This window comes from Amblyomma maculatum, unplaced genomic scaffold (genome assembly GCF_055883805.1).
Source record: "Amblyomma maculatum isolate TAMU_Amacu unplaced genomic scaffold, ASM5588380v1 scaffold_23, whole genome shotgun sequence".
NCBI lineage: Eukaryota > Metazoa > Arthropoda > Arachnida > Ixodida > Ixodidae > Amblyomma > Amblyomma maculatum.
In genome coordinates this window covers 3,417,353-3,438,334 of record NW_028146748.1, presented here as the reverse complement: position 1 = coordinate 3,438,334, position 20,982 = coordinate 3,417,353, and the positions used below count along the sequence as shown (strand labels likewise).

The window sequence follows — 20,982 nt, the reverse complement described above, 5'->3', positions numbered from 1 at the left end:
GGAATTCCCGTGCCTGCCAGCAGCACACCCAACAGCAGCAGGGAGATGGAGAATTCACAAGATTCTCCTTCCTTGCAGGCAGGCGACAGACTACAGGCTCACCTGTCAACAATCAGCGAGGAAAGCAATACATCGCAGCTTCAAGACGACGACGGCGGCGGCCACCATGACGCAACTGCCACCCAGGGAGCACTAACTGATTCTCTTTCTGATGAACTGGAGTGCGAGGGCATACTCGTCGACCACACCAGGCGCCTCCGGTGTTTGCTGCGTGAGCCTGTGTCTGCTGAGGGTTGGGATGGTTTTCTTTCCATCTTGGAGGAGGCCATCACTGAGGTTGGAAAGGCGGTAAAGCTGCCAAAGGCTCCGGCCGGAGGTAAGCCGCGCCGTCCGACCAACCCCGACAACGCTCAGCAGATCCAGTCTCTTTACCGCAGGAATCGCCGCCGAGCAGTACGCCTGATTGTGGACGGCGAGTCGCCTATGTGCACGGTTCCTTTACAGGATCTCGAGAACCACTTCACTGCAATGTGGGGCCCCAAGGAGGTGGACACCAGCCTTCTTCTCAACAAGGCCAAGAGCAGCGACCTCACGGAATTCCCTCTAGACAAGTTCACCGAAGAGGAGGTCCTGACGAAGCTGAGGAAATGTGAGAACACCGCGCCCGGCAACGACCGAATCACCTACCAGCACTGGAAGACGACAGACCCTGAAGCAGCCTTCCTGACAGCAGCATTCAACGCCTGCCTCAAGTTCAAGAGAGTGCCCCCAGCATGGAAGGAGTCCCGGACCATCCTCATCCACAAGAAGGGACCTGCGGAGGACGTCACAAACTGGCGCCCCATCGCACTCGGGTCGACGATTTCAAAGCTGTATGCTGGGTGTCTCGCCACTCGGCTGCAGCGATGGATCGCTGAACACGAGCTGCTCTCTCGTTGTCAAAAGGGGTTCCTGCCGCACGATGGTGTGTTTGAGCACAACTTCGTGCTGCAGGAGCGCCTTGACACAGCGAGGGGTGGCGGTGGGGAGCTGTGCGTGGCGTTCCTTGACTTCAGCAACGCCTTTGGATCTGTCGCCCACAATGCCCTCATCGACGCACTACGTGGAGCAGGCTCCGGCAGCGACTTCTGTTCGATCGTCGCTGACCTTTACAGGGACAACACCACCACCATCATAGGACAAGAAGGATCAACACGGCCGATCGACATTTCTGCAGGGATTCGACAGGGATGCCCACTGAGCGGGCTCTTGTTTAATTTTGTCATTGACCCTGTTTTGCGTGCTGTGCAGGGAGGCGAGAGGCAGCACAACATCCTGGCCTACGCCGATGACCTCACCCCCCTGGCCAATGACCCGGAGATGCTTCAAGCCCGCATTAATACTGTTGAATCCCTTTCTTCTAGGCTGGGACTACAGCTTAACCCAGCGAAGTGCCGCACTCTTCATCTGAGCGGCAAAACACCGGTTGGTACAAGACTGACTCCTTTTTTTATTGCAGGAGCTGAGATCCCAATTATCCAGGATTTTGAAAGCCAGACGTTCCTGGGCCGCCCTGTGGGGTTCAACGTCTTCCCGGACAGAGCTACTGTGGACCAGGCCATCAACACCGGCCGCCGCCTGCTTAGCTCAATGCTCGCCCCTTGGCAGAGATTGGACGCTGTGAAAACATTTGTATATCCAGCGCTCAATTTCTCCATGCGGTGCGGTGTGTTGGGCAAGTCAGAGTGGGCGCGCCTCGACGATGCACTGCGGCCACTAATCAAAAAATCCCTTTATCTTCCAGGAACCGCAGCCAATGAATACCTCTACGGCAGCGCAGCATCGGGCTCGGTCGGCATCCCCCTCGCAGCGGAGCTGAGCGACATCTGCCGCATTGACAATGCATTTAAGCTCCTCTCCTCTCTTGATCTAGAGGTGCGAGATCTAGCGCTGCATGCCGTTACTGCCATCACGACGAAGAGACTACGCCGACCAGCCACGGATGAGGACATCGCTGCCTACCTGACAGGGGAGACGGAGGGAGACTTCCGAGCTAGGGCAACGCAGCTTCAGTCTGTATGGACGGAGGCTCGCAAGGCTTCCCGGCGCCTGGCGGTCACGTGGGAGATGCAGGAGGGGGGCCCCAGCATCACTCGCGCCGACGTGACCGTCACGCAGAAGCAGCGCACGAAAGTGGTGAGGACACTTCGGAGCATCGCTATGCGCGCACGAGATCACAATCTCCACGAAAAGCCTAACCAGGGGAAAGTGATGGAGTGCGTAGCAGCCGACCGTAGCAGTTCCCACTTCATGAGGACGGGGCGCTTCACTCGCTTCTGCGATTGGCGCTTCGTGCACCGTGCGAGGCTGAACCTGCTGCCCCTCAACGGAGCCAGGCCGTGGGATGTCGCTGCTGACCAGCGGTGTCGGAGATGCGGGCAAGACAAGGAATCCCTCCCGCATGTTCTCTGTCACTGCATGCGCCAGAGCGTCGCCTACACCAGCCGACACAACAGGATCGTCGACCGGCTGAAGACAGCCGCTGAGAAGCGATTCACCGTCACCCATGAGAACCGGCCCGTGGGTGACACGAACCTCCGCCCAGATCTTGTTCTGGCGCGCGGGGAAACGGCGATTGTCATTGATGTCACATGCCCCTTTGACAATCGCAAAACCGCCTTCGATGCTGCACGGGAGAGTAAGGTCGCCAAGTACGAACCCGTTCGCCAATACCTGCTCCGGAAATTCCAGCGGGTCAGCATTGAGGCAGTCGTTGTTGGGGCCCTGGGCTCCTGGGACCCCAACAATGACAAAGTGATGAGGCGCCTCTGTAGCAAACGCTACATGCGTCTCTTCAAGAAGCTGGCGGTGAGCGATACCATCGCAGCTTCTCGTGAAGTCTATGCTAAACACGTAGCTGCAAATTGAAGGGCTCGCACTTCGGTGGACTTCAGCAGCTCGAGTTAGAAAGACTTCCTACACGCACAACAATACACTCACCCCACAGCAGGAATAAAACTTTACAGATGAGATTTCCCCTAAAAAGGAATGAACAACAACAGTAGGTGTCTGCAATAAAACTGCTAGGAAATGTACAAAACATTTCTGAAAAACACTCTGTTCTTAACAGCTTAATATCTGTTACGGGTTCTAATTGTACCCATGATATTAAACTGATTTTTGTAGCGCGGCGGAGTGTTCGGGGCTTGCTCCAACTCCCCCACGGGTCGACCCGGTACTGCACTACTTCCGGGACCGGCCCAGCATCTCCCCCTTTTGGGGGGAGAAGGCACAATTGAAAAAAGAAACAGAAAAACTGCTTTGTTTTGTTCTAGAAATTTTTGGACTTTTTTTTTCCGACTTTTTTTTCCGACTTTTTTTTCCGACTTTTTTTTCCGACTTTTTTTTCCGACTTTTTTTCCGACTTTTACTGTTATGTGGTTGGTTTTACAGAGTGTAGTAATTATTTACGCAACTGTAAATAATTATTAATAATTGTTTATGTAGCCAATGTGGTTGGTTTTACAGAGTGTGGTAATAATTAGTAAGTATACTATGCAACTATAAATAATTAGTAATAAAAGTTTACCTAGCCATTGTGGTTGGTTTTACAGTGTGGTAATAATTAGTAATTATATTTACGCAACTGTAAATAATTAGTAATAATAGTTTACCTAGCAATTGTGGTTGGTTTTACAGAGTGTGGTTATAATTAGTAATTATATTCACGCAACTGTCAATAATTAGTAATAATTATTTACGCAACTGTAAATAATTATTAATAATTGTTTATGTAGCCAATGTGGTTGGTTTTACAGAGTGTGGTAATAATTAGTAAGTATACTATGCAACTATAAATAATTAGTAATAATTGTTTATCTAGCCAATGTGGTTGGTTTTACAGTGTGGTAATAATTAGTAATTATATTTTCGCAACTGTAAATAATTAGTAATAATAGTTTACCTAGCCATTGTGGTTGGTTTTGCAGAGTGTGGAAGTAATTGGTAATTATATTTACGCAAATGTAAATAATTAGTATTAAAAGTTTACCTACCCATTGTGGTTGGTTTTACAGTGTGGTAATAATTAGTAATTATATTTACGCAACTGTAAATAATTAGTAATAACAGTTTACCTAGCAATTGTGGTTGGTTTTAAAGAGTGTGGTTATAATTAGTAATTATATTCACGCAACTGTCAATAATTAGTAATAATTGTTTACCTAGCCAATGTGGTTGGTTTTAAAGAGTGTAGTAATTATTTACGACTGTAAATAATTATTAATAATTGTTTATGTAGCCAATGTGGTTGGTTTTACAGAGTGTGGTAATAATTAGTAAGTATACTATGCAACTATAAATAATTAGTAATAAAAGTTTACCTAGCCATTGTGGTTGGTTTTACAGTGTGGTAATAATTAGTAATTATATTTACGCAACTGTAAATAATTAGTAATAATAGTTTACCTAGCAATTGTGGTTGGTTTTACAGAGTGTGGTTATAATTAGTAATTATATTCACGCAACTGTCAATAATTAGTAATAATTATTTACGCAACTGTAAATAATTATTAATAATTGTTTATGTAGCCAATGTGGTTGGTTTTACAGAGTGTGGTAATAATTAGTAAGTATACTATGCAACTATAAATAATTAGTAATAATTGTTTATCTAGCCAATGTGGTTGGTTTTACAGTGTGGTAATAATTAGTAATTATATTTTCGCAACTGTAAATAATTAGTAATAACAGTTTACCTAGCCATTGTGGTTGGTTTTGCAGAGTGTGGAAGTAATTGGTAATTATATTTACGCAAATGTAAATAATTAGTATTAAAAGTTTACCTAGCCATTGTGGTTGGTTTTACAGTGTGGTAATAATTAGTAATTATATTTACGCAACTGTAAATAATTAGTAATAACAGTTTACCTAGCAATTGTGGTTGGTTTTACAGAGTGTGGTTATAATTAGTAATTATATTCACGCAACTGTCAATAATTAGTAATAATTGTTTACCTAGCCAATGTGGTTGGTTTTAAAGAGTGTAGTAATTATTTACGACTGTAAATAATTATTAATAATTGTTTATGTAGCCAATGTGGTTGGTTTTACAGAGTGTGGTAATAATTAGTAAGTACACTATGCAACTATAAATAATTAGTAATAATTGTTTATCTAGCCAATGTGGTTGGTTTTACAGTGTGGTAATAATTAGTAATTATATTTTCGCAACTGTAAATAATTAGTAATAATAGTTTACCTAGCCATTGTGGTTGGTTTTGCAGAGAGTGGAAGTAATTGGTAATTATATTTACGCAAATGTAAATAATTAGTATTAAAAGTTTACCTAGCCATTGTGGTTGGTTTTACAGTGTGGTAATAATTAGTAATTATATTTACGCAACTGTAAATAATTAGTAATAATTGTTTACCTAGCCAATGTGGTTGGTTTTACAGAGTGTAGTAATTATTTACGCAACTGTAAATAATTATTAATAATTGTTTATGTAGCCAATGTGGTTGGTTTTACAGAGTGTGGTAATAATTAGTAAGTATACTATGCAACTATAAATAATTAGTAATAATTGTTTATCTAGCCAATGTGGTTGGTTTTACAGTGTGGTAATAATTAGTAATTATATTTTCGCAACTGTAAATAATTAGTAATAATAGTTTACCTAGCCATTGTGGTTGGTTTTGCAGAGTGTGGAAGTAATTGGTAATTATATTTATGCAAATGTAAATAATTAGTATTAAAAGTTTACCTAGCCATTGTGGTTGGTTTTACAGTGTGGTAATAATTAGTAATTATATTTACGCAACTGTAAATAATTAGTAATAATTGTTTACCTAGCCAATGTGGTTGGTTTTACAGAGTGTAGTAATTATTTACGCAACTGTAAATAATTATTAATAATTGTTTATGTAGCCAATGTGGTTGGTTTTACAGAGTGTGGTAATAATTAGTAAGTATACTATGCAACTATAAATAATTAGTAATAATTGTTTATCTAGCCAATGTGGTTGGTTTTACAGTGTGGTAATAATTAGTAATTATATTTTCGCAACTGTAAATAATTAGTAATAGTTTACCTAGCCATTGTGGTTGGTTTTGCAGAGTGTGGAAGTAATTGGTAATTATATTTATGCAAATGTAAATAATTAGTATTAAAAGTTTACCTAGCCATTGTGGTTGGTTTTACAGTGTGGTAATAATTAGTAATTATATTTACGCAACTGTAAATAATTAGTAATAATTGTTTACCTAGCCAATGTGGTTGGTTTTACAGAGTGTAGTAATTATTTACGCAACTGTAAATATTTATTAATAATTGTTTATCTAGCCAATGTGGTTGGTTTTACAGAGTGTGGTAATAATTAGTAAGTATACTATGCAACTATAAATAATTAGTAATAATTGTTTATCTAGCCAATGTGGTTGGTTTTACAGTGTGGTAATAATTAGTAATTATATTTTCGCAACTGTAAATAATTAGTAATAGTTTACCTAGCCATTGTGGTTGGTTTTGCAGAGTGTGGAAGTAATTGGTAATTATATTTACGCAAATGTAAATAATTAGTATTAAAAGTTTACCTAGCCATTGTGGTTGGTTTTACAGTGTGGTAATAATTAGTAATTATATTTACGTAACTGTAAATAATTAGTAATAACTGTTTACCTAGCCAATGTGGTTGGTTTTACAGAGTGTAGTAATTATTTACGCAACTGTAAATAATTATTAATAATTGTTTATGTAGCCAATGTGGTTGGTTTTACAGATTGTGGTAATAATTAGTAAGTATACTATGCAACTATAAATAATTAGTAATAATTGTTTATCTAGCCAATGTGGTTGGTTTTACAGTGTGGTAATAATTAGTAATTATATTTTCGCAACTGTAAATAATTAGTAATAATTGTTTACCTAGCCAATATTGAGTAATTAGTGCAATAACCAGGACATAGCATATAAATAATTATTTACTTATTTATTTCCTTTTTAATTAGTAACTGCTCATTGATTGACATATGGACATATAAGCTATGCATTTGCACATACTGTGGTGTTGCTCTGTGATTGGTCGACACCTCCACGACGTCTTCCCTCAGCGACCAATAAGTGCTGTGGCAAAAATGTGACACTTTTGCTAACGACAACTATGAGGCAATAAAGGCTTTTGCCTTAATAGCAGTAGGTATCTGCAATAAAGCATTGCTTGCAAATGTACAAAACATTTCTGGAAAACACTGTTTTAACAGCTTGATATCAGTTGCCAGTTGTAATTTGTAACCCTGACATTATACTATTTTTTGTAATGCGGCAGAGCATTCTGGGCTTGCTGTACCTCTGCCACGGGTCTACCCGGTACTGCACTACTTCCGGGACTAGCTAAGCGACTCACGGTTTTTGGGGGAGGACAATCACAACTCAAAGATGAGGCCAACTAACTTTTTTCATTCGAGCTCACTGCTATCCATGTGCCTAACACAGCAATCCTCTCAATGCCTGTCTTATTGCATTGTTGGGCGCCTCGTGCATGCAGTGACACCTTGGGTTACTTTTTCCGCATGTCATTGCATGTGAGTCCATTATTTGAGGCAATAAAGAATGGTTTGATTAAGAATCCCCTTCAAGGGATGTGTCGAGATTTGGTAAACCATAGCTCAAGTGCTACAAACAAAAAACGGTGGACCGACGCTGTTTCTGCAACAACCGATAAGTGGCACCACTTGGGCATACATTTTTGATGGGATCGAACTGCAGTTCCTTGTCAATTTATCGCTTCTCGGCCTTTTGGCTAAGATCAAAGTGTAGTAGTATCCTGGACCCCTGGACCCCCTGCTGACCCTGGACCCCCCTGCTGACCCTGGACCCCTGGACTCATGGACCATCCGGACCTGCTGTTCTTGGAACCCCTGCTGTCCGTGGATTCCCGGTTGCTGTGAGAGCTTGGTGAGAGCTCTCTTTTTTTACTAGTTCATTGAGTGTTTCCTATCCCCATTGTTGGCTTGTTTATGTAGTATCTGGCAGTGTTTTTTGTCCTTCAAGTGTTCTTTTTGCTTAATTTGCTAGTTTTTTTTTTTTTTTTTGTCCTTCTAGTTTTCCTTTTTTTTTTCTTTTTCTTTAACCTCTCCGTTCTGTTTGTGCTCACATTCTTTGCAATCGGTTTATTCATGTAGTGCTTTCTGCCCTTAAACTTTTTTTTTTCTTTTTCCGTCTTTGCTAGTTTTTTTTTTTTTTTTTTTTTACTTTTTTGTTTGTGTTCAAATTCTTTGCCATCCTTGTTGGTTTGTTCATGTAGTATCTGCCGCTGTTTCTCTCCGGTTGTGCCTTTAATTATTATTATTTTATTACTTTTTGTTGCATTGCCACCAGTTTTTTTTTTTTTTTTTTTTCTTCTTTTTTTTTTTGAGAGCTTAGTGCGAATTCTTTGCATGTGTGCCCTTTTATTTTAGTTGAGGTGCTGATCTATTGGGTTCCTGCAATGTGATTTCATTGACAAGAGCCGTTTTCCAGTCAAGTGTGGTGTTTCCCATGTCTCGCTCCCGTTAAACCTCTTTTTTTTTTTTTTTTCTTTGAGCTTGGTGAGGGCTCTTTGCCGCGTCTGCCTGGTAATTGAGTGACGATTTTTATTAGTTGCTGCGTTGCTCTTTTTCACTTGTATTGTGTTGAGGGTGATTTGTGTGTGGTGTTTACTGGTGTTTCTCTCCTGTTCAGCTCCATCTTTTGTTTTGCTTTGCTACGAGCTTGGTGAGGGCTCTCATATTGTATTTTTTTTTTTTTTTTTTTTTTGGTGTTGAGCATTCTCTTTTTTTTTTTTTTTTTCTGCGCGCACTTTGGTTTTTCAGTCTCATTATTAGTGTATGTTAGCTGTTCTTTCTGGATAGTCTTTTTCCCCGTGGGAGCTGCAGCGCTGACCTCTTCTGCGGAAGGAAATCCATTATCGCAGTATGTCGCGCGGATACACCCCGCCATTTCTTCCAGACGACCGCCGCCGCTAGAAGTGATGTCATCGCCCCCGACAAGCAGCGCCTTCACCGCCAGCAGAAGCCGCATTCCAGTCCGATCGCCGTCCACCAGTCCAAGCCCGGCCAACAATCAAGAACCGCCACAGCCCGGATCGCAACCTCGCCGTGATGGGAACAGCCTTACGCTGTTCTTTCCGCTGGCGAGGACGTTCCGATGTACGGAAGAGGGATGCGCTACCGCGTACTCCCCGGTATTGTGGACGTCCAGGCGGCAGTCCCTGACTCGGCATCTTGAAAGTGAGCATGGGGTGCGCATAAGCCAGGTCACGCATTTTTGCACTCTCTGCCACAGAGAGGTCGGTCCTCGGCCAAAAGCGCATCCCTGTCTTACTGGAGAGAAGCTCGAGGTGGCCAGCACTGACTTGCACAGCCACAAGTGCGGTGATTGCCAGCTCTCTTTTCCATCGAAAAGAGGGCTGGAAAATCATCACATGTGGCACCGCAAACAGACTGCCATGCAGGGATTACCGCCTCGTCCCGTGCCACCGTTAACGGCGACGAGAAGACTAAGACGGACACCATCACGGGATGCCAGACCACCGGATCTAGAGCCCCCACAAGCAGAGGACATCAGCCAAGATGCAAGGACACCACCAGCAACGCCTCAACAAGACACCAATGGGGAGGAAGCGGGCCAGGAAGAGCCACGACCGCTCACCCCCATCTCTCCTCCCCCAGAGAGCAGCACCACGAGAGCAGCAACACCAGCACTAATTTTTCCCACCTCCCCATCCCAGCAGGATGACCAGGGAACTCCCGTGCCTGCCAGCAGCACACCCAACAGCAGCAGGGAGATGGAGAATTCACAAGATTCTCCTTCCTTGCAGGCAGGCGACGGACTACAGGCTCACCTGTCAACAATCAGCGAGGAAAGCAATACATCGCAGCTTCAAGACGACGACGGCGGCGGCCACCATGACGCAACTGCCACCCAGGGAGCACTAACTGATTCTCTTTCTGATGAACTGGAGTGCGAGGGCATACTCGTCGACCACACCAGGCGCCTCCGGTGTTTGCTGCGTGAGCCTGCGTCTGCTGAGGGTTGGGATGGTTCTCTTTCCATCTTGGAGGAGGCCATCACCGAGGTTGGAAAGGCGGTAAAGCTGCCAAAGGCTCCGGCCGGAGGTAAGCCGCGCCGTCCGACCAACCCCGACAACGCTCAGCAGATCCAGTCTCTTTACCGCAGGAATCGCCGCCGAGCAGTACGCCTGATTGTGGACGGCGAGTCGCCTATGTGCACGGTTCCTTTACAGGATCTCGAGAACCACTTCACTGCAATGTGGGGCCCCAAGGAGGTGGACACCAGCCTTCTTCTCAACAAGGCCAAGAGCAGCGACCTCACGGAATTCCCTCTAGACAAGTTCACCGAAGAGGAGGTCCTGACGAAGCTGAGGAAATGTGAGAACACCGCGCCCGGCAACGACCGAATCACCTACCAGCACTGGAAGACGACAGACCCTGAAGCAGCCTTCCTGACAGCAGCATTCAACGCCTGCCTCAAGTTCAAGAGAGTGCCCCCAGCATGGAAGGAGTCCCGGACCATCCTCATCCACAAGAAGGGACCTGCGGAGGACGTCACGAACTGGCGCCCCATCGCACTCGGGTCGACGATTTCAAAGCTGTATGCTGGGTGTCTCGCCACTCGGCTGCAGCGATGGATCGCTGAACACGAGCTGCTCTCTCGTTGTCAAAAGGGGTTCCTGCCGCACGATGGTGTGTTTGAGCACAACTTCGTGCTGCAGGAGCGCCTTGACGCAGCGAGGGGTGGCGGTGGGGAGCTGTGCGTGGCGTTCCTTGACTTCAGCAACGCCTTTGGATCTGTCGCCCACAACGCCCTCATCGACGCACTACGTGGAGCAGGCGCCGGCAGCGACTTCTGTTCGATCGTCGCTGACCTCTACAGGGACAACACCACCACCATCATAGGACAAGAAGGATCAACACGGCCGATCGACATTTCTGCAGGGATTCGACAGGGATGCCCACTGAGCGGGCTCTTGTTTAATTTTGTCATTGACCCTGTTTTGCGTGCTGTGCAGGGAGGCGAGAGGCAGCACAACATCCTGGCCTACGCCGATGACCTCACCCCCCTGGCCAATGACCCGGAGATGCTTCAAGCCCGCATTAATACTGTTGAATCCCTTTCTTCTAGGCTGGGACTACAGCTTAACCCAGCGAAGTGCCGCACTCTTCATCTGAGCGGCAAAACACCGGTTGGTACAAGACTGACTCCTTTCTTTATTGCAGGAGCTGAGATCCCAATTATCCAGGATTTTGAAAGCCAGACGTTCCTGGGCCGCCCTGTGGGGTTCAACGTCTTCCCGGACAGAGCTACTGTGGACCAGGCCATCAACACCGGCCGCCGCCTGCTTAGCTCAATGCTCGCCCCTTGGCAGAGATTGGACGCTGTGAAAACATTTGTATATCCAGCGCTCAATTTCTCCATGCGGTGCGGTGTGTTGGGCAAGTCAGAGTGGGCGCGCCTCGACGATGCACTGCGGCCACTAATCAAAAAATCCCTTTATCTTCCAGGAACCGCAGCCAATGAATACCTCTACGGCAGCGCAGCATCGGGCTCGGTCGGCATCCCCCTCGCAGCGGAGCTGAGCGACATCTGCCGCATTGACAATGCATTTAAGCTCCTCTCCTCTCTTGATCTAGAGGTGCGAGATCTAGCGCTGCATGCCGTTACTGCCATCACGACGAAGAGACTACGCCGACCAGCCACGGATGAGGACATCGCTGCCTACCTGACAGGGGAGACGGAGGGAGACTTCCGAGCTAGGGCAACGCAGCTTCAGTCTGTATGGACGGAGGCTCGCAAGCCTTCCCGGCGCCTGGCGGTCACGTGGGAGATGCAGGAGGGGGGCCCCAGCATCACTCGCGCCGACGTGACCGTCACGCAGAAGCAGCGCACGAAAGTGGTGAGGACACTTCGGAGAATCGCTATGCGCGCACGAGATCACAATCTCCACGAAAAGCCTAACCAGGGGAAAGTGATGGAGTGCGTAGCAGCCGACCGTAGCAGTTCCCACTTCATGAGGACGGGGCGCTTCACTCGCTTCTGCGATTGGCGCTTCGTGCACCGTGCGAGGCTGAACCTGCTGCCCCTCAATGGAGCCAGGCCGTGGGATGTCGCTGCTGACCAGCGGTGTCGGAGATGCGGGCAAGACAAGGAATCCCTCCCGCATGTTCTCTGCCACTGCATGCGCCAGAGCGTCGCCTACACCAGCCGACACAACAGGATCGTCGACCGGCTGAAGACAGCCGCTGAGAAGCGATTCACCGTCACCCATGAGAACCGGCCCGTGGGTGACACGAACCTCCGCCCAGATCTTGTTCTGGCGCGCGGGGAAACGGCGATTGTCATTGATGTCACATGCCCCTTTGACAATCGCAAAACCGCCTTCGATGCTGCACGGGAGAGTAAGGTCGCCAAGTACGAACCCGTTCGCCAATACCTGCTCCGGAAATTCCAGCGGGTCAGCATTGAGGCAGTCGTTGTTGGGGCCCTGGGCTCCTGGGACCCCAACAATGACAAAGTGATGAGGCGCCTCTGTAGCAAACGCTACATGCGTCTCTTCAAGAAGCTGGCGGTGAGCGATACCATCGCAGCTTCTCGTGAAGTCTATGCTAAACACGTAGCTGCAAATTGAAGGGCTCGCACTTCGGTGGACTTCAGCAGCTCGAGTTAGAAAGACTTCCTACACGCACAACAATACACTCACCCCACAGCAGGAATAAAACTTTACAGATGAGATTTCCCCTAAAAAAGGAATGAACAACAACAGTAGGTGTCTGCAATAAAACTGCTAGGAAATGTACAAAACATTTCTGAAAAAACACTCTGTTCTTAACAGCTTAATATCTGTTACGGGTTCTAATTGTACCCATGATATTAAACTGATTTTTGTAGCGCGGCGGAGTGTTCGGGGCTTGCTCCAACTCCGCCACGGGTCGACCCGGTACTGCACTACTTCCGGGACCGGCCCAGCATCTCCCCCTTTTGGGGGGAGAAGGCACAATTGAAAAAAAACAGAAAAACTGCTTTGTTTTGTTCTAGAAATTTTTGGACTTTTTTTTTCCGACTTTTTTTTCCGACTTTTTTTTCCGACTTTTTTTTCCGACTTTTTTTTCCGACTTTTTTTTCCGACTTTTTTTCCGACTTTTACTGTTATGTGGTTGGTTTTACAGAGTGTAGTAATTATTTACGCAACTGTAAATAATTATTAATAATTGTTTATGTAGCCAATGTGGTTGGTTTTACAGAGTGTGGTAATAATTAGTAAGTATACTATGCAACTATAAATAATTAGTAATAAAAGTTTACCTAGCCATTGTGGTTGGTTTTACAGTGTGGAAGTAATTGGTAATTATATTTACGCAAATGTAAATAATTAGTATTAAAAGTTTACCTAGCCATTGTGGTTGGTTTTACAGTGTGGTAATAATTAGTAATTATATTTTCGCAACTGTAAATAATTAGTAATAGTTTACCTAGCCATTGTGGTTGGTTTTGCAGAGTGTGGAAGTAATTGGTAATTATATTTACGCAAATGTAAATAATTAGTATTAAAAGTTTACCTAGCCATTGTGGTTGGTTTTACAGTGTGGTAATAATTAGTAATTATATTTACGCAACTGTAAATAATTAGTAATAATTGTTTACCTAGCCAATGTGGTTGGTTTTACAGAGTGTAGTAATTATTTACGCAACTGTAAATATTTATTAATAATTGTTTATCTAGCCAATGTGGTTGGTTTTACAGAGTGTGGTAATAATTAGTAAGTATACTATGCAACTATAAATAATTAGTAATAATTGTTTATCTAGCCAATGTGGTTGGTTTTACAGTGTGGTAATAATTAGTAATTATATTTTCGCAACTGTAAATAATTAGTAATAGTTTACCTAGCCATTGTGGTTGGTTTTGCAGAGTGTGGAAGTAATTGGTAATTATATTTACGCAAATGTAAATAATTAGTATTAAAAGTTTACCTAGCCATTGTGGTTGGTTTTACAGTGTGGTAATAATTAGTAATTATATTTACGTAACTGTAAATAATTAGTAATAACTGTTTACCTAGCCAATGTGGTTGGTTTTACAGAGTGTAGTAATTATTTACGCAACTGTAAATAATTATTAATAATTGTTTATGTAGCCAATGTGGTTGGTTTTACAGATTGTGGTAATAATTAGTAAGTATACTATGCAACTATAAATAATTAGTAATAATTGTTTATCTAGCCAATGTGGTTGGTTTTACAGTGTGGTAATAATTAGTAATTATATTTTCGCAACTGTAAATAATTAGTAATAATTGTTTACCTAGCCAATATTGAGTAATTAGTGCAATAACCAGGACATAGCATATAAATAATTATTTACTTATTTATTTCCTTTTTAATTAGTAACTGCTCATTGATTGACATATGGACATATAAGCTATGCATTTGCACATACTGTGGTGTTGCTCTGTGATTGGTCGACACCTCCACGACGTCTTCCCTTCGCGACCAATAAGTGCTGTGGCAAAAATGTGACACTTTTGCTAACGACAACTATGAGGCAATAAAGGCTTTTGCCTTAATAGCAGTAGGTATCTGCAATAAAGCATTGCTTGCAAATGTACAAAACATTTCTGGAAAACACTGTTTTAACAGCTTGATATCAGTTGCCAGTTGTAATTTGTAACCCTGACATTATACTATTTTTTGTAATGCGGCAGAGCATTCTGGGCTTGCTGTACCTCTGCCACGGGTCTACCCGGTACTGCACTACTTCCGGGACTAGCTAAGCGACTCACGGTTTTTGGGGGAGGACAATCACAACTCAAAGATGAGGCCAACTAACTTTTTTCATTCGAGCTCACTGCTATCCATGTGCCTAACACAGCAATCCTCTCAATGCCTGTCTTATTGCATTGTTGGGCGCCTCGTGCATGCAGTGACACCTTGGGTTACTTTTTCCGCATGTCATTGCATGTGAGTCCATTATTTGAGGCAATAAAGAATGGTTTGATTAAGAATCCCCTTCAAGGGATGTGTCGAGATTTGGTAAACCATAGCTCAAGTGCTACAAACAAAAAACGGTGGACCGACGCTGTTTCTGCAACAACCGATAAGTGGCACCACTTGGGCATACATTTTTGATGGGATCGAACTGCAGTTCCTTGTCAATTTATCGCTTCTCGGCCTTTTGGCTAAGATCAAAGTGCTGTACAAAACATTTCTGAAAAACACTCTGTTCTTAACAGCTTAATATCTGTTACGGGTTCTAATTGTACCCATGATATTAAACTGATTTTTGTAGCGCGGCGGAGTGTTCGGGGCTTGCTCCAACTCCGCCACGGGTCGACCCGGTACTGCACTACTTCCGGGACCGGCCCAGCATCTCCCCCTTTTGGGGGGAGAAGGCACAATTGAAAAAAAACAGAAAAACTGCTTTGTTTTGTTCTAGAAATTTTTGGACTTTTTTTTTCCGACTTTTTTTTCCGACTTTTTTTTCCGACTTTTTTTTCCGACTTTTTTTCCGACTTTTACTGTTATGTGGTTGGTTTTACAGAGTGTAGTAATTATTTACGCAACTGTAAATAATTATTAATAATTGTTTATGTAGCCAATGTGGTTGGTTTTACAGAGTGTGGTAATAATTAGTAAGTATACTATGCAACTATAAATAATTAGTAATAAAAGTTTACCTAGCCATTGTGGTTGGTTTTACAGTGTGGTAATAATTAGTAATTATATTTACGCAACTGTAAATAATTAGTAATAATAGTTTACCTAGCAATTGTGGTTGGTTTTACAGAGTGTGGTTATAATTAGTAATTATATTCACGCAACTGTCAATAATTAGTAATAATTATTTACGCAACTGTAAATAATTATTAATAATTGTTTATGTAGCCAATGTGGTTGGTTTTACAGAGTGTGGTAATAATTAGTAAGTATACTATGCAACTATAAATAATTAGTAATAATTGTTTATCTAGCCAATGTGGTTGGTTTTACAGTGTGGTAATAATTAGTAATTATATTTTCGCAACTGTAAATAATTAGTAATAATAGTTTACCTAGCCATTGTGGTTGGTTTTGCAGAGTGTGGAAGTAATTGGTAATTATATTTACGCAAATGTAAATAATTAGTATTAAAAGTTTACCTACCCATTGTGGTTGGTTTTACAGTGTGGTAATAATTAGTAATTATATTTACGCAACTGTAAATAATTAGTAATAACAGTTTACCTAGCAATTGTGGTTGGTTTTAAAGAGTGTGGTTATAATTAGTAATTATATTCACGCAACTGTCAATAATTAGTAATAATTGTTTACCTAGCCAATGTGGTTGGTTTTAAAGAGTGTAGTAATTATTTACGACTGTAAATAATTATTAATAATTGTTTATGTAGCCAATGTGGTTGGTTTTACAGAGTGTGGTAATAATTAGTAAGTATACTATGCAAGTATAAATAATTAGTAATAAAAGTTTACCTAGCCATTGTGGTTGGTTTTACAGTGTGGTAATAATTAGTAATTATATTTACGCAACTGTAAATAATTAGTAATAATAGTTTACCTAGCAATTGTGGTTGGTTTTACAGAGTGTGGTTATAATTAGTAATTATATTCACGCAACTGTCAATAATTAGTAATAATTATTTACGCAACTGTAAATAATTATTAATAATTGTTTATGTAGCCAATGTGGTTGGTTTTACAGAGTGTGGTAATAATTAGTAAGTATACTATGCAACTATAAATAATTAGTAATAATTGTTTATCTAGCCAATGTGGTTGGTTTTACAGTGTGGTAATAATTAGTAATTATATTTTCGCAACTGTAAATAATTAGTAATAATAGTTTACCTAGCCATTGTGGTTGGTTTTGCAGAGTGTGGAAGTAATTGGTAATTATATTTACGCAAATGTAAATAATTAGTATTAAAAGTTTACCTAGCCATTGTGGTTGGTTTTACAGTGTGGTAATAATTAGTAATTATATTTACGCAACTGTAAATAATTAGTAATAACAGTTTACCTAGCAATTGTGGTTGGTTTTACAGAGTGTGGTTATAATTAGTAATTATATTCACGCAACTGTCAATAATTAGTAATAATTGTTTACCTAGCCAATGTGGTTGGTTTTAAAGAGTGTAGTAATTATTTACGACTGTAAATAATTATTAATAATTGTTTATGTAGCCAATGTGGTTGGTTTTACAGAGTGTGGTAATAATTAGTAAGTACACTATGCAACTATAAATAATTAGTAATAATTGTTTATCTAGCCAATGTGGTTGGTTTTACAGTGTGGTAATAATTAGTAATTATATTTTCGCAACTGTAAATAATTAGTAATAATAGTTTACCTAGCCATTGTGGTTGGTTTTGCAGAGAGTGGAAGTAATTGGTAATTATATTTACGCAAATGTAAATAATTAGTATTAAAAGTTTACCTAGCCATTGTGGTTGGTTTTACAGTGTGGTAATAATTAGTAATTATATTTACGCAACTGTAAATAATTAGTAATAATTGTTTACCTAGCCAATGTGGTTGGTTTTACAGAGTGTAGTAATTATTTACGCAACTGTAAATAATTATTAATAATTGTTTATGTAGCCAATGTGGTTGGTATTACAGAGTGTGGTAATAATTAGTAAGTATACTATGCAACTATAAATAATTAGTAATAATTGTTTATCTAACCAATGTGGTTGGTTTTACAGTGTGGTAATAATTAGTAATTATATTTTCGCAACTGTAAATAATTAGTAATAATAGTTTACCTAGCCATTGTGGTTGGTTTTGCAGAGTGTGGAAGTAATTGGTAATTATATTTATGCAAATGTAAATAATTAGTATTAAAAGTTTACCTAGCCATTGTGGTTGGTTTTACAGTGTGGTAATAATTAGTAATTATATTTACGCAACTGTAAATAATTAGTAATAATTGTTTACCTAGCCAATGTGGTTGGTTTTACAGAGTGTAGTAATTATTTACGCAACTGTAAATAATTATTAATAATTGTTTATGTAGCCAATGTGGTTGGTTTTACAGAGTGTGGTAATAATTAGTAAGTATACTATGCAACTATAAATAATTAGTAATAATTGTTTATCTAGCCAATGTGGTTGGTTTTACAGTGTGGTAATAATTAGTAATTATATTTTCGCAACTGTAAATAATTAGTAATAGTTTACCTAGCCATTGTGGTTGGTTTTGCAGAGTGTGGAAGTAATTGGTAATTATATTTACGCAAATGTAAATAATTAGTATTAAAAGTTTACCTAGCCATTGTGGTTGGTTTTACAGTGTGGTAGTAATTAGTAATTATATTTACGCAACTGTAAATAATTAGTAATAATTGTTTACCTAGCCAATGTGGTTGGTTTTACAGAGTGTAGTAATTATTTACGCAACTGTAAATATTTATTAATAATTGTTTATCTAGCCAATGTGGTTGGTTTTACAGAGTGTGGTAATAATTAGTAAGTATACTATGCAACTATAAATAATTAGTAATAATTGTTTATCTAGCCAATGTGGTTGGTTTTACAGTGTGGTAATAATTAGTAATTATATTTTCGCAACTGTAAATAATTAGTAATAGTTTACCTAGCCATTGTGGTTGGTTTTGCAGAGTGTGGAAGTAATTGGTAATTATATTTACGCAAATGTAAATAATTAGTATTAAAAGTTTACCTAGCCATTGTGGTTGGTTTTACAGTGTGGTAATAATTAGTAATTATATTTACGTAACTGTAAATAATTAGTAATAACTGTTTACCTAGCCAATGTGGTTGGTTTTACAGAGTGTAGTAATTATTTACGCAACTGTAAATAATTATTAATAATTGTTTATGTAGCCAATGTGGTTGGTTTTACAGATTGTGGTAATAATTAGTAAGTATACTATGCAACTATAAATAATTAGTAATAATTGTTTATCTAGCCAATGTGGTTGGTTTTACAGTGTGGTAATAATTAGTAATTATATTTTCGCAACTGTAAATAATTAGTAATAATTGTTTACCTAGCCAATATTGAGTAATTAGTGCAATAACCAGGACATAGCATATAAATAATTATTTACTTATTTATTTCCTTTTTAATTAGTAACTGCTCATTGATTGACATATGGACATATAAGCTATGCATTTGCACATACTGTGGTGTTGCTCTGTGATTGGTCGACACCTCCACGACGTCTTCCCTTCGCGACCAATAAGTGCTGTGGCAAAAATGTGACACTTTTGCTAACGACAACTATGAGGCAATAAAGGCTTTTGCCTTAATAGCAGTAGGTATCTGCAATAAAGCATTGCTTGCAAATGTACAAAACATTTCTGGAAAACACTGTTTTAACAGCTTGATATCAGTTGCCAGTTGTAATTTGTAACCCTGACATTATACTATTTTTTGTAATGCGGCAGAGCATTCTGGGCTTGCTGTACCTCTGCCACGGGTCTACCCGGTACTGCACTACTTCCGGGACTAGCTAAGCGACTCACGGTTTTTGGGGGAGGACAATCACAACTCAAAGATGAGGCCAACTAACTTTTTTCATTCGAGCTCACTGCTATCCATGTGCCTAACACAGCAATCCTCTCAATGCCTGTCTTATTGCATTGTTGGGCGCCTCGTGCATGCAGTGACACCTTGGGTTACTTTTTCCGCATGTCATTGCATGTGAGTCCATTATTTGAGGCAATAAAGAATGGTTTGATTAAGAATCCCCTTCAAGGGATGTGTCGAGATTTGGTAAACCATAGCTCAAGTGCTACAAACAAAAAACGGTGGACCGACGCTGTTTCTGCAACAACCGATAAGTGGCACCACTTGGGCATACATTTTTGATGGGATCGAACTGCAGTTCCTTGTCAATTTATCGCTTCTCGGCCTTTTGGCTAAGATCAAAGTGTAGTAGTATCCTGGACCCCTGGACCCCCTGCTGACCCTGGACCCCCCTGCTGACCCTGGACCCCTGGACTCATGGACCATCCGGACCTGCTGTTCTTGGAACCCCTGCTGTCCGTGGATTCCCGGTTGCTGTGAGAGCTTGGTGAGAGCTCTCTTTTTTTACTAGTTCATTGAGTGTTTCCTATCCCCATTGTTGGCTTGTTTATGTAGTATCTGGCAGTGTTTTTTGTCCTTCAAGTGTTCTTTTTGCTTAATTTGCTAGTTTTTTTTTTTTTTTTTGTCCTTCTAGTTTTCCTTTTTTTTTTCTTTTTCTTTAACCTCTCCGTTCTGTTTGTGCTCACATTCTTTGCAATCGGTTTATTCATGTAGTGCTTTCTGCCCTTAAACTTTTTTTTTTCTTTTTCCGTCTTTGCTAGTTTTTTTTTTTTTTTTTTTTTACTTTTTTGTTTGTGTTCAAATTCTTTGCCATCCTTGTTGGTTTGTTCATGTAGTATCTGCCGCTGTTTCTCTCCGGTTGTGCCTTTAATTATTATTATTTTATTACTTTTTGTTGCATTGCCACCAGTTTTTTTTTTTTTTTTTTTTTCTTCTTTTTTTTTTTGAGAGCTTAGTGCGAATTCTTTGCATGTGTGCCCTTTTATTTTAGTTGAGGTGCTGATCTATTGGGTTCCTGCAATGTGATTTCATTGACAAGAGCCGTTTTCCAGTCAAGTGTGGTGTTTCCCATGTCTCGCTCCCGTTAAACCTCTTTTTTTTTTTTTTTTCTTTGAGCTTGGTGAGGGCTCTTTGCCGCGTCTGCCTGGTAATTGAGTGACGATTTTTATTAGTTGCTGCGTTGCTCTTTTTCACTTGTATTGTGTTGAGGGTGATTTGTGTGTGGTGTTTACTGGTGTTTCTCTCCTGTTCAGCTCCATCTTTTGTTTTGCTTTGCTACGAGCTTGGTGAGGGCTCTCATATTGTTTTTTTTTTTTTTTTTTTTTTTGGTGTTGAGCATTCTCTTTTTTTTTTTTTTTTCTGCGCGCACTTTGGTTTTTCAGTCTCATTAT

General features: G+C 41.1%; 1 protein-coding gene and 6 pseudogenes across 1 annotated transcript; all 7 read left to right on the top strand.

Moving 5' to 3' along the window:
* Nucleotides 1–528: 528 nt before the first annotated feature.
* Nucleotides 529–20,617, top strand: LOC146171439 (uncharacterized). The gene is made up of 4 exons (XM_084586551.1): nt 529–872; nt 9,423–9,837; nt 10,084–11,053; nt 20,583–20,617. The coding sequence occupies exons 1-4, from the start codon at nt 529–531 to the stop codon at nt 20,615–20,617; spliced, it is 1,764 nt and encodes a 587-aa protein (XP_084442677.1).
* Nucleotides 3,076–3,248, top strand: LOC146171445 (U2 spliceosomal RNA; annotated as a pseudogene).
* Nucleotides 7,210–7,380, top strand: LOC146171444 (U2 spliceosomal RNA; annotated as a pseudogene).
* Nucleotides 12,836–13,009, top strand: LOC146171443 (U2 spliceosomal RNA; annotated as a pseudogene).
* LOC146171442 (U2 spliceosomal RNA) lies at nt 14,645–14,815 on the top strand (annotated as a pseudogene).
* LOC146171441 (U2 spliceosomal RNA) lies at nt 15,195–15,407 on the top strand (annotated as a pseudogene).
* Nucleotides 19,354–19,524, top strand: LOC146171440 (U2 spliceosomal RNA; annotated as a pseudogene).
* Nucleotides 20,618–20,982: the final 365 nt, after the last annotated feature.

What these genes read in the sequence shown, in the direction of transcription:
- LOC146171439 (XM_084586551.1), top strand. Translation starts at nt 529, where the DNA reads ATGTGGGGCCCCAAGGAGGTGGACACCAGCCTTCTTCTCAACAAGGCC. An exon ending in AAGATTCTCCTTCCTTGCAG is followed by an intron (nt 9,838 to 10,083) that starts GCAGGCGACGGA and finishes ATCTTGGAGGAG; the next exon opens with GCCATCACCGAGGTTGGAAA. An exon ending in TTTGCGTGCTGTGCAGGGAG is followed by an intron (nt 11,054 to 20,582) that starts GCGAGAGGCAGC and finishes CTTTTATTTTAG; the next exon opens with TTGAGGTGCTGATCTATTGG.